The 16863-nt window shown below is 39.2% G+C and overlaps 1 protein-coding gene across 1 annotated transcript in view; it reads right to left on the bottom strand.

The window, feature by feature from the left end:
- The window catches only part of LOC126484446 (store-operated calcium entry regulator STIMATE-like), a 28109-nt gene extending 12156 nt beyond the window's left edge, over positions 1-15953 (bottom strand). Inside the window, exon 1 of the mRNA XM_050107966.1 lies at positions 15615-15953. Coding sequence (XP_049963923.1) covers positions 15615-15738 — 124 coding nt within the window. The 5' untranslated portion in view covers positions 15739-15953. The remainder of the gene's footprint in view (positions 1-15614) is intronic.
- Positions 15954-16863: the final 910 nt, after the last annotated feature.

The raw sequence follows: 16863 nt of genomic DNA, 5'->3' as shown, positions 1-16863 counted from the left end.
GTTCAGGATTCTTAATCATGAAGATGTAATGGATTCATTGAGCCATAGTATAATAATTTTCTTACCAGTCAATACGCCTGAGACTGCGACCTTAGCAATGCTACCATAGGCTCCTCTCTTTTGTAAATAGTTTTCCTCATTTGTTATGTCATAGTGATAAGGCAACAGGATAGTATGTGTAGAGATTAACACAAATGAGTTCCTGCCGGTCAAGAAGTATATACAGGGTGGTCCATTGATAGTGACCGGGCCAAATATCTCATGAAATAAGCATCAAACGAAAAAACTACAAAGAATGAAACTCGTATAGCTTGAAGGGGGAAACCAGATGGCACTATGGTTGGCCCGCTAGATGGTGCTGCCATAGGTCAAACGGGTATCAACTGCGTTTTTCTAAATAGGAACCCCCATTTTTTATTACATATTCGTGTAGTACGTAAAGAAACATGAATGTTTTAGTTGGACCACTTATTTTGCTTTGTGACAGATGGTGCTGTAATAGTCACAAACGTATAAGTTCGTGGTATCGCATAACATTCTACCAGTGAGGATGGTATTTGCTTCGTGGTACATTACCCATGTTAAAATGGACCGTTTACCAATTGCGGAAAAGGTCGATATCGTGTTGATGTATGGCTATTGTGATCAAAATGCCCAACGGGTGTGTGCTATGTATGCTGCTCGGTATCCTGGACGATGACATCCAAGTGTCCGGACTGTTCGCCGGATAGTTACATTATTTAAGGAAACAGGAAGTGTTCAGCCACATGTGAAAAGTCAACCACGATCTGCAATAAATGATGATGCCCAAGTAGGTGTTTTAGCTGCTGTCGCAGCTAGTCCACACATCAGCAGCAAACAAACTGCGCGAGAATTGGGAATCTCAAAAACGTTTGTGTTGAGAATGCTACATCAACATCGACTGCACCCGTACCATATTTATATGCAACAGGAATTGCATGGCGATGACTTTGAACGTCGTGTACAGTTCTGCCACTGGGCACAAGAGAAATTACGGGGCGATGACAGATTTTTTTGCACGCGTTCTATTTAGCGACGAAGCGTTTTTCACCAACAGCAGTTAACGTAAACCGGCATAATATATACTACTGGGCAACGGAAAACTCACAATGGCTGCGACAAGTGGAACATCAGTGACCTTGGCGGGTTAATGTATGGTGTGGCATTATGGGAGGAAAGATAATTGGCCTCCATTTTATCGACGGCAATCTAAATGGTGCAACGTATGCTGATTTCCTACGTAATATTCTACCGATGTTACTACAAGATGTTACACTGCATGACAGAATGGCGATGTACTTCCAACATTATGGATATCCGGCACATAGCTCGCATGTGGTTGAAGCGGTGTTGAATAGCATATTTCATGACAGGTGGATTGGTCGTCGAAGCACCATACCATGGACCGCACATTCACCAGATCTGACGTCCCCGGATTTCTTTCTGTGGGGAAGTTGAAGGATATTTGCTATCGTGATCCACCGACAGTGTCTGACAACATGCGTCAGCACATTGTCAATGCATGTGCGAACATTACGGAAGGCGAACTACTCGCTGTTGAGAGGAATGTCGTTACACATATTGCCAAATGCATTGAGGTTGACGGACATAATTTTGAGCATTTATTGCATTAATGTGGTATTTACAGGTAATCACACTGCAACAGCATGCGTTCTCAGAAATGGTAAGTTCACAAAGGTACATGTATCACATTGAAACAACCGAAATAAAATGTTTAAACATACCTATGTTCTGTATTTTAATTTAAAAAACCTACTTGTTACCAACTGTTTGTCTAAAATTGTAAGCCAAATGTTTGTGACTATTACAGCACCATCTATCACAAAGTGAAATAAATGGTCTGACTAAAACATTCATGTTTCTTTACGTACTACACGAATATGTAATAAAAAATGGGGGTTCCTGTTTAGAAAAACGCAGTTGATATCCATTTGACATATGGCAGCGCCATCTAGCAGGCCAACCATAGCGCCATCTGGTTTCCCACTTCAAGCTAGGCAAGTTTCGTTCTTTGTAGTTTTTTCTCGTTTGGCGCTTATTTCGTGAGATACTTGGCCCGGTCACGATCAATGGACCACCCTGTATATAAGAGGTGTGCAATATATGCACTATGAGAATGTGAGAGATGTGAATTTTATCATGTGATGGGTTTATAGAGAGGCTCTGTGTCATTAATACTAATGAATTTGGGGACAAAAGTTAGCTGCATTAACATGCAAATATTAATTAGGAAGATTAGTGAGTTTATCCTGACAGGATGCATCCTTGGTCCTCATTCCCTTCCCATCTGGTGAAATGACACAGCTACAACTGGAATAAAAAGAAAAGGTGGAAAAAGTAGTGCAAACAAGGATCTAGAGATGCTGTGTCTGTTAGATAGTGGAATGAGTGTAGAGAAACGAGGGGAGGGGGTGAAGACACCAAAGTGCAAAGATTATTCAAGAGCATGTCAAGATGGAGAATGCAAAGGCTAAAAGCAACTGTGATGTACCAGTGCTTCTATTTCAGCCAATTCACAACTGGCAATCCAGTTGGCTGGGTTTTTTCTGGGAGGAAGAGAATGTAATGGCACAAATGAAAGCCAGCACCTAGTGCTGCAGACAAGACACCAAGATCTGGGCACTGACTGTCACAAGCCAATGACCTATGCTGATAGAAGCACCCTCCGCTAAGCAACTGCTTCCACACCAACATACTACAGCAAGTCAATGTCTACCCAGGACACTGACCACCCCTTTTGGGAAGCTTCCATGCTACGAGGGTTCATAAACAAGGAGGAACGCAGTCAGATGGAATGGTCAGCTCCAGACAGCTGAATTTAAACCCTTCGGTCAGATGAACACATCTTCGGCATGGAAGGGTTATGTTATGACACCTGCCGCGTGTCACTTATCGCTGCGAGATCAAAAACATTCCACTGACACAGTCATAATTAGTACATCTGAGCTATTCTGTGCCAGAGAATAGCATACATGTGACATGCCCAATATTCTGCCACTGCAAGACCCCCTGCTGAGCAAAATGCTGCTTTCTCACAGTCAAGGAACAAATGCATGACCAACTGACTCCATGCTGCCGGAGCCCACCAGCCACTTCTCTAGCCAACGGTGGCGGGGTTGGCTCTGGGCAGTATCTTCATCATCTGCCTCCCTACAAGACATCGGTGACTGCCGCACACCAGAAGTGCAGCCATGTTCAGTTTACCACCCACTATGGCATCCGCAACTGAAGTGTCCACATTCATCGAGTAAGCAGCCTTCTTCCAGCTGAACATATACACCATAGGCTGTTCGTTATGCCTGCTGCTCTGATGCAGGATAACACCGGCTGACTATAGTCCTTGCCCTACACAAGGGCTCTCCCATATATCATTGAACAAACCTAAGAGAATAGTACAGAGCTGTTACATTAACACTCATGTCTCTCTACAGCCTGAGTCCCTCACCTGCTACATTCAATCTTCCTCTGGAATCTACATGACCCCGAACAAAACTGCTATATTCTGGAGTTACCTTATTTCTCCCTCACCGTCACATAAATCCAATGCATCCCAGGTGAGAGTCAAGCCCTCCTGGAAAACCCTTAGACTGCTCCCATCACCCAGTAGCGTTATTACACAATCTGCCCATTACAGTATACTCCCCAGTAGGTATTTCAGAGATAAAATAACGAGTTAAGATTCTGCATACAAGTAGACTTCAGTTGCTTGATGTCTGGTACTGAATATTGAGGAATAAGCACAACTGGTGGTGAAAACACTTTCTTACAGTTGGTGATAAAATTATACTTTGGGGTGAGTGAACAAGTCCATCTCAGTAAAAATGCATAACCTGGGATTTCACGAATGAAATAAAGTTTCTATGATTCTTTATCATATGTCTGTGTTGCAGAAAAAGCTATTTAGGGATGACGTTTTACATCTACATCTTCGTGATTACTCTGCCATTCACAATAAAGTGCCTGGCAGAGGGTTCAATCAATCACCTTCAAGCTGTCTCTCTAACATTCCACTCTCAAACTGCGCGTGGGAAAAACAAGCACTTAAATTTTTCTGTGTGAGCCCCAGTTTCTCTTATTTTATCATGGTGATCATGTCTCCCTATGTAGGTGGTGCCAACAGAATGTTTTCGCAATTGGAGGAGAAAACTGGTGATCAAAATTTCATGAGAAGATCCTGTCGGGGGGGGGGGGGGGGGCTTTGTTTTAAAGATTCCACTCCAATTCACATATCATGTCTGTGGCACTATCTCCCCTATTTCACAATAGTACAAAACGAGCCACCATTCTTTGAACTTTTTAACGTCATCCATCAGTCCCACCTGATGCGGATCCCACACCGCACAGCAATACTCCAGAATAGGGTGGACAACCATGGTGTAAGCAGTCTCTTTAGTAGACCTGTAGCACCTCTAAGTGTTCTGCCAATGAATCGCAGTCTTTGGTTTGTTCTACCCACAACATTATCTATGTGATCATTGTAGTTTAGGTTATTTGTAATTGTAATCCCTAAGTATTCAGTTGAATTTACAGCCTTAAGATTTGTGTGACTTATCGCGTAATCAAAATTTAGTGGATTTCTTTTAAGTACTCATGTGAAGAACTTCACACTTTTCTTTATTCAGGGTCAACTGCCACTTTTCACACCATACAGATATCTAAATCATTTTGCAATTCGTTTTGGTCATTTGATGACTTTACAAGACAGTACATGACAGCATCATCAGCAAACAATCTAACAGGGCTACTCAGATTGTCTCCTATTTCGTTAATATAGATCAGGAACAATAGAGGGTCTATAATACTACCTTGGGGAACACCAGATATTACTTCTGTTTTACTCTATGACTTTCCGTCTCTAACTATGAACTGTGACCTGTGAGGAAGTGTCAAAAGCCTTCTGGAATCAATTTGACATTCCCTATCGATAGCACTCATTACTTCACGAGTATAAAGAGCTTGTTGCGTTTCACGAGAACAATGTTTTCTGAAGATGAAGTAAATATTCCTGAATTCCAATCAAGAACAACTGCCAAGATGAGAAACATAGAAGTAGATATCCTCGGTGTAGCAAAGCAGCTTGTATCACTTAATAAAGGCAAGCCCTCCGGTCCAAATTGTATACCAGTCAGGTTCCTTTCAGAATATGCTAATGCAATAGCTCCATATTTAGCAATTATATACAATTGCTCTCTCACAGAAAGTTCTGTACCTGAAGGCTGGAAAATTGATCAAATCACACCAATACCCAAAAAGGTATGACTGTAAGCAGCTAAAGTTCTGGATTTCATTGTCATTTCATTCTTCGAGAGCTGCAAGATCACCAATGGTATCTGTTCTTTCGGACATGTCCGAAAGAACACATACCGTCTTCATATATTTACTGTGAGCGTCCAATGGCAGCATTCTGCATGCATTATAATCTACATCCTTTGATGTGTGGGGGAGTAGAAGCAGTTAACATGATAGGTGGTTCCTTCTGCAGCCCATAGGGAGGAAGTGGTTCTGGATGTAAGACAACTCACCAACAACTGTTCAACAGCATTGAACAAAAGAGTGATTTACTAAATGGTGACCTGTCTACAAATAGCTACAATCTGCAATGATTGACGATGACCCCTGTCTACAACACGTTGGCTGTGGATGGTACCTCTAATGGCAGTAGTTTTCCTCACATTGACATTTTCTTGGTAGTTCGATAGTGGTAAATGAAAAGTCCCGAGCATTCTTGATCTCAGGGATGAACTGTCCCTTGCACCATACTCCCAAGACACAACCACAATATCTGACAGATGTTACACATCTTTCCCATGTTGCATGCAACTGTTATGCCATAGGCCAGGGCAAGTTCCATGGATATCCCAGTCATGTGACATGATGAACTAGTCCATTGCCCCGTAATCAAACAGCACTGGATTTTTCTTTTTAGTTTTATTCCTTCTTTTACATTTGTTTCTTTCATCGAGGTCAAGGTAGTTGCAAGCGCGCGCGTGCCCACACACGCCCACGCCCACGCCCACACACACACACACACACACACACACACACACACACACACACACACACACACACGCGCACACACGTACGCACTCGCACAACAGTCAAAGTTTTAAGTATGACCATAACGTAGCACTGAAGTTTCAGTGTGTATAAGAACATGTACCTACACACACATGAAATGTTAATTACACAATCATTTTTTGAGGTGCTAATTAAAACTTTGTGACTATCCTGACATGCCAGATCTACAATAATGCCTCTAAAGCAGACAACAGTAAGAAATAATTTACTGACATTTGTAGCTAAAAGTTTGGTGAACGAGGCAGATAGATCACGCAATGGAAATAATGATTAATCCAACAGATCTACACTATTCTGCAAATACCATATTGTTTGTGACTGAGGGTACTTCATGCATCAAAATCATTTACTATCCTTCCGGTTCCATTTGTGGATAGCGTGCAGGGACATCAATCATTTGAGCTGCAGTTTTACCTTTATGGTCACTTTACAAGTTGCATATGCAAAGAAATAATATGTTGTTTATGCTTCTTGCAACATATCCTCTTACAATTTGCTCTACAGGGCACATTATCTCTAGTGTCCGTCACCGAAGTTGACCATATTCATGAAACACTTCTTAGTAAATGAACATACGATTGAATGGTCTGCTTTTCTTTGGGTTATTTCTATGAACCTTACCAGATAAGAGCAAGAGACTAAGTAGCAATACTCAAGACTTAGTCAAATAATGGTTTCCTATGGCAGCTCCTTTGCAAGTAAATTACATTCCACTAGCACACTTCCAGCAGATCTTACACTGGCATCTGTCACTTCTACAACTGGTTTTATGTGGTTGTTCCACTCTTCACAATCTCGAAAACATATTCTTAGGTATTTAATTTCCAGTTACTTACCTCCAATTGGGTAATCAAGCAATAAATAATACTTTTTGCCTGTTCATCCATAATACATTAAATGTTTGAATGTTGAGAAGTAAATCAAATTCCTTACATCAAAATTCAATTTCCTAAAGAAATACCATACGTACAGCTTCTGACACTATGCACCAGGTTGTACATAACTCATTTTGAAAACTTATTTCCTTCCTCAGGGAGGAAAAAGTGGTATCTTTTGGGATGTTTGGCAGAGTGTGTAGATCACTCAGACTCTAAGATGAGTGCAACCCATTCGTCGTGAGGATGAGTGGACATAAAGGTGAAGGAAGACGCAATAGGAGAGTGGAGATCAGAGAAAACCTATTGTTAGGGATTATGAATCATCTAAAATTCTCTAAATGAATTTGTTAATTGCCTTCTGAGGAAATTTCTGAGGACATGTGGCTCTACTGACAGTCTTAATGATGATGGCACACTTTTGGGTAAAAAGTTCCAGAGATAAAATGGTTCCCCATTTGGATCACAGAGTGGAGACTAATAATCAGTAGGATCCTGTCACAAGGAAAACCATAGTTGGCATTCTACAGATCAGAATGTGGAATGTTATATACCTTTGTGTGGAACATAGGTTAGGATCTTACAGAATTTAAAAAAAGAAATGTGCAGGGTGTAGTTAGATATAATGGGAATCAATAAAATGCAGTCGCAGGAAGAGGTCAATAGAGGATTAACAACACAAAATCAAATAGGGATAATACAGGAGTAGTTCTAATAATGAATAAGGAAACAGAAATGAACAGCATAATAAACTCATTATTACAGGCAAGACAGATACAACGCAAACATCCACCAAGCAGTTGTAGCACAACTTTATATGCCCACATGATGTGCAGATGAAGAGATTGAAAGAATGTATCACTGAAATAAAAAATTATTCTGCCAGTAAGGGAGTCAAAAATTTAATTGTGGTGGTGGAATGGGACTGGAATTCAATATAAAGAATTACAGACAGACGGTAAAATAGCAGAACGACAACGATGGGGAGAAACTGAGTGAAAGCAGATGCTGGTTAGAAGAATTTTAACAAGAGTACTAATTAACCGCTGCTAACATGAAAGAAGGTTGCATATGAGGATAAAACTCGGAGACATGGGATTGTTCGAGATAGATTATATAATGATGCAATAGATTCTGAAAACAGATTTTAAGCTGCAAAACAATCTACAAGGGCAGATATCAACTCTGTCTATAATTTACTGGTTGCAAACTCAAGATTAAGAAATAGTGGAAAGGTTCAAAATTAAGGATAAGCAGGCAAAGGGAATGCAGATTGACAAAGTGTGAAATTGCTAAGAAGAAATGACTGGAGAAGTAATGCAAAGCTGTAGAAGCTTACACAAGCGCAGGAATAATAAATGCCACCTAAAGCAAAATTAGAGAGACCTTTGGAGAAAAGAGAAGCACCTGTATGAATATTAAAAGCTCAGATGGCAAAGCAAAAACAGGAAGGGCTGTAGAAAGCAAAGAAACTTTAAGACCATCTCTTAGAAATTGAAGTCGATAAATAGGATACTGTGAGCATAATTTGCCCAAGTACTGAGAGATCTAAGTTGAAACAAATCCCCAGGAGTAGATGACATTTACTGACTTCTTTGGGAGAGCCAGCCATGACAAAATATCCCACCTGACATGAGAGACAGATGATATATAGCCAGACTCCAATTCCAAAGAAAGTAGTTGCTGACAGGTGTGAAAATCACTGAACCATCAGTTCAACAACTAACGACTGTAAAACGCTGACAAAAATTATTCAGACACACACGGGAAAACTGATCGAAGGTAACCACAGGAAGCTCAATTTGGTCTCTGGAGAAATGTATGACTATGCAAGACAATACAGACCTTACACCTTAATACCAATATATTTATAGGATGTTCTTAGTGTTCAATGAAATACAAGCTTTGAAATTCTGAAGGTACCAGGACATAACACAGGGAGCAAAAGATTATCCACAACTTGTGCAACAACAAGACTGCAGTTATAAGAGACTAAAGGGAAATGTAGTTGAGAACGAAGAGAGACACGGTTGCAGCAAGATCAACTGAACCTACCAATACCAAATGTTGACTTCACTCTGCGAAGTACTGATGATATAGCATGTGACATTATACACATGCAAAAAGAAGAATGGACACTGCAAAACATTTTTGTAATTTCTTGGAAACTAGGTTCTGGTGGCAGACTGATCTGTAGCATAGCCCAAGGTATACGAAAGGACAGGTTAGATTAGATTCAGTTTTCATTCCATAGACCCAAAAAAATGAGACGATTCTCATGTGTGTGGAACATGTCAGAAAGTATAACAAAAACATTTGAATATAATACTTACTACCCTGATCATTTGTCAGGAGATTGTTGAAACAGGTGAATACAACAATGCGGTAAACTGGAACAGCTAATATTTATAGAATTAACTCGCTGTCAGAATGAAACAATGTTATGCACTATTAATAAATTTATCATACACAAAATTACCAATCTTCACTGTTGTGACCAAGTGCTCTCAAAACTGAAATCTAACAGACATATTTACTTAAGTTGGATTAACAGTATCTGTTAAGATATTCATCTATAGAGTAGAAGGAGTTGCCTATCAAAAAGTCTTTCAAACTCTGTTTAAACCATGCTTTATCTGAAATCAATTTTTCAATGGTTGGTGGCAATTTATTGAAAATGTGTGTTCCTGAATACTGGACCCCTTTTTTGGACCAAGGTAAATCTTTATGTAGATTGTCCTTATTCCTAGTACTGATTCTATGTAGTGAGCTATTGCTTGAAAATGGAGATGTATTACTTGCAACAAATTTCATTAAGGAATAAATATAATGAGAATCAGTGGTTAGAATACAAAGTTCCTTGAACATGTTTCTACATGGTGGTGTTGAATTTACACCACAAATGATTCTTATCACACACTTTTGCAGCCTCAAAAGTTTTGCTCGGTTTGATGAGTTGTTCCAGAATATGATCCCATATGACTGTAGTACATGACAGAATGAAAGTAAACAAAGTAGGTCTATGCAAGTTTTTTTATATTTTTATCTCTTACACCTGACATCATTCCCACCGCAAATACAGAATTGTTTAAGCACTTAATCAATTCTGTGGTATGCCCTTCACAACTGAATTTAACATCGAGTTGTAATCCCAAAAACTTAACACTGTTAACCTCTTCGATCTGTATGTCCTCATATGTAATACACATGCAGGAAGGAAGTCTCTTACAGGTTCTGAACTGCACATAGTGGGTCTTCTCAATGTTTAATGACAGTTAATTAATTTTAAACAATTAATGTAAGTGAAAATTTTATTGGCAGCTATTTCTATATCTGTACTTGACTTGCTACTTATTGCAATGTTTGTATCATCTGCAAACAAGATAAATTTAGCATCTGGCATTGTAACAGATGAGAAGTCATTAATGTACACAAGAAAAAGCAATGGACGCAAGATGGAACACCACATGTAATTACCAGTTGGATGAAGGCTGACTGCTTACTGCACAGGTATTTCGGAATGACAGCCTTTGTATCCTGTTAGATAAGACTCAAACCATTTCACAGCATTGCAGTAACACCATAATATTCTAATTTACTTGAGAGAATGCTGTGGTTCACACAGTTGAAGGCTTTTGACAGGTCACAGGAAATGCCAGTAGCCTCTAATTTATTACCTAATGAATTAAGTACAGTCTCACTATAAGTGTAAACAGCTTTCTCTACATCAGAACCCTTAAGAAATCGAAACTGTGACTTGGACAATATATTACTTGCAGTCAGATGTTTAAGGAGACTGCTTGAACACAACATCTTCAAACATTTTTGACAAAGCCGGCGAAACTGAAATTGGTTGATAGTTTGATGGTATCTCTTTATCCACCTTCTTGCACAGAGGCTTAACTTCAGCATACTTTATCCAGTCTGGAAAAGTCCAGCTGATACAAGATTGACTACACAAATAACTGCGAGTACTCTTTGATTAACTTAGTTGACTTGTTATCATACCAACTCAAATAATTATATTTTAAAGATTTTATAATGGATGCTACTTCTTTTGGAGACATGAGTGCCATTCCCATTTTACTAAAGTTATTTTTAAAGTCTGGTCTCAGATACTCCATTGCACTGTTGTTGTTGTGGTCTTCAGTCCAGAGACTGGTTTGATGCAGCTCTCCATGCTACTCTATCCCGTGCAAGCTTCATCTCCCAGTACCTACTGCAATGCACATCCTTTTGAATTTGTTCAGTGTATTCATCTCTTGGTCTCCCTCTATGATTTTTACCTTCCACGCTGCCCTCCAATACTAAATTGGTGATCCCTTTGATGCCTCAGAATATGCCCTACCAACCGATCACTTCTTCTAGTCAAGTTGTGCAACAAATCTCTCTTCTCCCCAATTCTGTTCAATACCTCCTCATTAGTTATGTGATCTACCCACCTAATCTTCAACATCCTTCTGTAGCACCACATTTCGAAAGCCTCTATTCTCTTCTTGTCTAAACTATTTGTTGTCCACGTTTCACTTCCATACATGGCTACACTCCATAGAAACACTTTCAGAAACGATTTCCTGCCACTTAAATCTATACTCAATGTTAACAAATTTCTCTTCTTCAGAAACGCTTTCCTTGCCACTGCCAGTCTACATTTTATATCCTCTCTACTTCGACCACTGCGAGTTATTTTACTCCCCAAACAGCAAAACTCATTTACTACTTTAAGTGTCTCATTTCCTAATCTAATTCCCACAGTATCACCTGATTTAATTTGACTACATTCCATTATCCTCATTTTGCTTTTGCTGATGTTCATCCTCCTTTCAAGACATTGTCCATTCTGTTCAGCTGCTTTTCCAGGTCCTTCACTGTCTCTGACAGAATTACAATGTCGTCGGCAAACCTCAAAGTTTTTATTTCTTCTCCATGGATTTTAATTCCCACTCCAAATTATTCTTTTGTTTCCTTTACTGCTTGCTCAATATACAGATCGAATAACGTCGGGGATAAGCTACAACCCTGTCTCACTCCCTTCCCAACCACTGCTTCCCTTTCATGCCCCTTGACTCTTCTAACTGCCATCTGGTCTCTGTACAAATTGTAAATAGCCTTTCACTCCCTGTATTTTACCCCCGTCACCTTCAGAATACGAAAGGTTATTCCAATCAACATTGTCAAATGCTTTCTCTATACAAAAGCTAGATATGTAGGCTTTCCTTTCCTTAATCTATTCTCTAAGATAAGTCGTAGGGTCAGTATTGCCTCACGTGTTCCAACATTTCTACGGAAACCAAACTGATCTTCCCTGAGGTCGGCTTCTACCAGTTTTTCCATTCGTCTGTAAAGAATTCGCGTTAGTATTTTGCAACTGTGACTTATTAAACTGATAGTTCAGTAATTTTCACATCTGTCAACACCTGCTTTCTTTGGGATTGGAATTATTATATTCTTCTTGAAGTCTGAGGGCACTTCGCCTGTCTCATACATCTTGCTCACCAGATGGAAGAGTTGGCTCTCCCAAGGCCGTCAGTAGTTCCAATGGAATGTTGTCTACTCCCGGGGCCTTGTTTCGACTCAGGTCTTTCAGTGCTTTGTCTAACTCTTCACGCAGTATCATACCTCCCATTTCGTCTTCATCTGCATCCTCTTCCCTTTCCATAATTTTGTCCTCAAGAACATCGCCATTGTATAGACCCTCTACACACTCCTTCCACCTTTCTGCTTTCCCTTCTTTGCTTAGAACTGGGTTTCCATCTGAGCTCTTGATACTCATACAAGTGGTTCTCTTTTCTCCAAAGGTCTCTTTAATTTTCCTGTAGGCAGTATGTATCTTACCCCTATTGAGATAAGCCTCTGTATCCTTACATTTGTCCTCTAGCCAACCATGCTCAGCCATTTTGCACTTTCTGTCGATCTCATTTTTGAGACGCTTGTATTCCTTCTTGCCTGCTTCATTTACTGCGTTTTTGTATTTTCTCCTTTCATCAATTAAATTCAATACCTCTTCTGTTACCCAAGGATTTCTATTAGCCCTCGTGGTGTATTTCTTTCCCCCATTCTTGTCAATCGTTCCCTAATACCCTCCCTGATACATACTACAATCTCTGGTTCTTTTAATTTATCCAGGTCCCATCTCCTTAAATTCCCAACATTTTTCAGTTTCTTTAGTTTTAATCTACAGTTCATAACCAATAGATGTGGTGAGAGTCCACATCTGCCCCTGGAAATGTCTTACAATTTAAAACCTGGTTCCTAAATCTGTCTTACCATTATATAATCTATCTGAAACCTGTCAGTGTCTCCAGGCTTCTTCCATGTATATACTATATCCCATACGGCTTTTATTTTGTTGCCTGATGTAATTATCTTTCTCATAATAAAGCTACTTCGATTTCTGAATTACTTGCTTCAACATTTTGCTGTGTTGTTTGTAATGCATTACAATTCTAACACCAGAGCTCTTCCTAGATAGTAGATACAGTTTCCTTTTTGTCCCACATGATATATTTATTCCTTGTGTAATCCACAGTTTATTTTTTGACTTGTGTGTGATTTGAGTTACCTTTAGGGGAAAACAAAGCTGACAATTTTGTTGAATGCTAGATAAACTAAAAAATGTGAATATAAAATAGTAATTGTGGTTCAATACTGATCTATAGCATATCCCAAAGCCTAGATTAGATAGAAAAGTGACAGTTTGTTTTTGAGTTAGTGAAGTAGTATAAAAGGCTTCAGTTTATCTTTGTTGCCCAATATTATTCAACCTGTACACTGAAAAACCCCAAAAGTAAATAATGGGGAAATTTGGAAATGGAACAAATGTTCTGGGGGAAGAAATTAAATATTAGAAGTTTGATGATGACATAGTAATTGTATCACAGATGGTAAAGGACACTCAAGACCAGTTCGACAGAGTGGATAGTGTCTTGACTAGGTTCTGCTCTCTTTGAACTGTTTATCATCCACCTTTTACTTCTGTACAAAGCTGCACTCCTGGTAAATGGCTTCAGGGAAGAGTTAGATACCAGCACTACTGAAACATTTAACTTTTCTTTAACAGCTCCAATCATGAGGAGGGAGGTGTGTGCATTGTGGGCGTGACATGGTGACCGCCCTCCTGTTAATGAGTCACATAGCCTGGCAGCCGGCCATTGTGTGGTGGTGGACAAGGTCAGCAGCGCACGGGTAGGCCCCAGGGCTAATGGATCAGCTCCACATACAGGAAGTTGTGTAAAGCAAGGTGATGGTGAGGCAATTAGTTTAGAAAATTAGGAACTAAATTTGGGAGTTTTGTTATTTGAACAGAAAAATAAGAGACACTGGTGTAAGTAGAGTGAATATAAATTACACACTGGCAATAGCAAGAAGAAAATTTCTGGCAAAACAGTAAACACTGAAAAAAAGTTAATGTTGCTGTAGTAATGGTATCTACGTCTTTTCTGAAGGCATTTATCTGGAATGTAGTCTTCTACAAAAGTAAAAGGCATGTGATAAAGAGTTTAGACAAACTTTTTCAAATATGATGCTGCAGCAGAATGCTAAAGATTAGATGGGTAGATGAGACAACTGATTTGGAGTTAGTAAATCAAACTAGTGAGAAAAATATTTATTGTACAAACTGACTACAAGAAAACATTGGTTGACAGGTCACACCCTGTGTCATCAATTTGGTAATTGACAGAAGTGTAGGTGTAAAACCTTAGGAGACCAAGGCTTTAGAGTAAAAAGGTTCAAACTGATATAGGTTGCAGCCGGTATAAAGAGACTTGCAAAGGATAGACAAGCATGGAGATCTACATACAGCCAGTCTTTGGACTAATAACAAAACAACAAATACGAAAGTTGTAAATGTTTGCATGTATTCTGATGCAAGATACAGACAGAAAGAGGTACAGGGTTACACAGTGGGGAAAAAATTTGGCTCAGCACAGATTGAAGATTTGGAATTTATTTTTTAGCAGAAAGGAAACTAGAGCCATCAGGACAAAAAACGTTCACACTATGGGAAAATAGTATGAAAAATCCTAATCTAATGTGACAGCAGTACCTAAATGAACAGCAAACTGTCCTCATTAGATACTGAAAAAACATGCCCATCTCATATAGAAGTTCTTTCTTTCTTACTGTTATTCTCCATAGGAAGAGACTGTGCACAGGTTTGATTTGATGTTATCTTCTATTATTTATGAGTAATGTAAGGGAGGCAAGTATCTGCTTCAGTACAATATAACAATCTCACCATACCACATCTGAATATAACATTAGAGAGAAAGTCATCTCTACGACTACTGTATCTTCATTGTTATCCATCCGATATTTCAAAGTACGTTAGGCAGCTCATCTCCGTAAATGTAATACTCCCTCACAGACACGGGGTGCTAGTGTCGTAATGACAACAGGTACCGCTATTAAAAGTGACGAGTCAAAACTTACACCAAACTGAGTCCTGAAAGATGTCATTTGGCAGTTTCGTCCTGACTCTATTTCTGCCTCCTCAGATAATTAAATAAGTAAATTCTAACAAGTGCTACACCGTATCCTCCACACAAAAATTAGGGAAATAAATATCTGCCACGCAAAAGCAAAGCGAACTACTGTATCACAGTTTTACATACTTACAAATAAGGCACGTAAAGGCCAAACAGGCTAACAGTATCTGTAGAAACCATCCAAGAGAATCAGTGAGAGCATTTTTTCCGCAGTGTGGGTCGTCCAGCTTCACTTCAACATTTGTTGTATTCATTTGTAAAAGTGAAAAACACTTTTAACTTAAGAACATTATTTTATATTTAACGGCTAGGAGACACAGAATGTAATTTTTACAACAGTATGAATTATGAAATTAATGTGGAGCTGGTCGCTGTGTCTCACAATATTACTGACTCCTCTTATGACGCTGCTTATTCACTGTACGCAACAACCACCATGCTACCTTCACATCAACTGACATTTAATCCAAAGATGTTTCAAGGTATTAAGCCACAAACCAAAGATTTTCATACTGCCATAGCCCACTCAACCACGGCCGCCTGTATTAGAGGCCGGAGGACTGAAATGTGGCAACGTTACGTTAAGGCCTACCGCATGGCTGTGGCTATAAGCCAGCGAACGGAAGCAGTTGTTTACGTACTTTCGCGGTGTCTGTTTTATCCGACATTACAGTGTAATTATGCTATACTGGACTCTGCAAAAATTATAGCAGGTAGTCGTGACTACAGTAGAAGATATAACACAATGTAAGTATACAATTCTGTGAAGTTTGTAGTATTTTTACATGTATATGTGCAAGTGTGCTACGTGAACGACTTTCGTCTACACAATTGCAACAAAAGTTCTACTATATTCTAGATACAATTCGAAAATAAAGTTCTGAATTCACAAGGTTAGTATCAGAATCTTCTCCTAAGTGATTTGTGTCAATATTATTAATATTTCTACACATTTGATTCTATTGTAGACTTGTGTTTCGTGATGTCCCAGCAGTAGAAAAAACCAGTCCACTCAAATTCTCATTTGCTATTTTTACATAATAGTATTTTGATTTCAGATGTTAGCAATTAATGCATCATTCTATTTGCACATGCCAGAAAAATGTTGTGTTCCTGGTTGCAACAGCAACTACGAATCCAGCAATGAAGAGGGTTACATCGCAGTGTTCAGATTCCCTACTGAAGAGGAAAACAGAAAACAATGGACAAGAAATATCCCCAGAAAGGACTCGACTCCATCAAATGGAAGTGTTGTTTGCATTAAACATTTTGAAGAAAGTGACGTATCAAGAGTGGAGATCTACAAGGATTCTGATGGGAACTGTCACGAGTTTCCTCGTCAAAGGCCAGCTTTTACCAGAAGCTGTGCCAAAAATATT

This window comes from Schistocerca serialis, chromosome 6 (assembly GCF_023864345.2).
Source record: "Schistocerca serialis cubense isolate TAMUIC-IGC-003099 chromosome 6, iqSchSeri2.2, whole genome shotgun sequence".
Lineage (NCBI taxonomy): Eukaryota > Metazoa > Arthropoda > Insecta > Orthoptera > Acrididae > Schistocerca > Schistocerca serialis.
The sequence above is the reverse complement of the archived record's forward strand: the minus strand, read 5'-3'. Positions and strand labels throughout refer to the sequence as shown.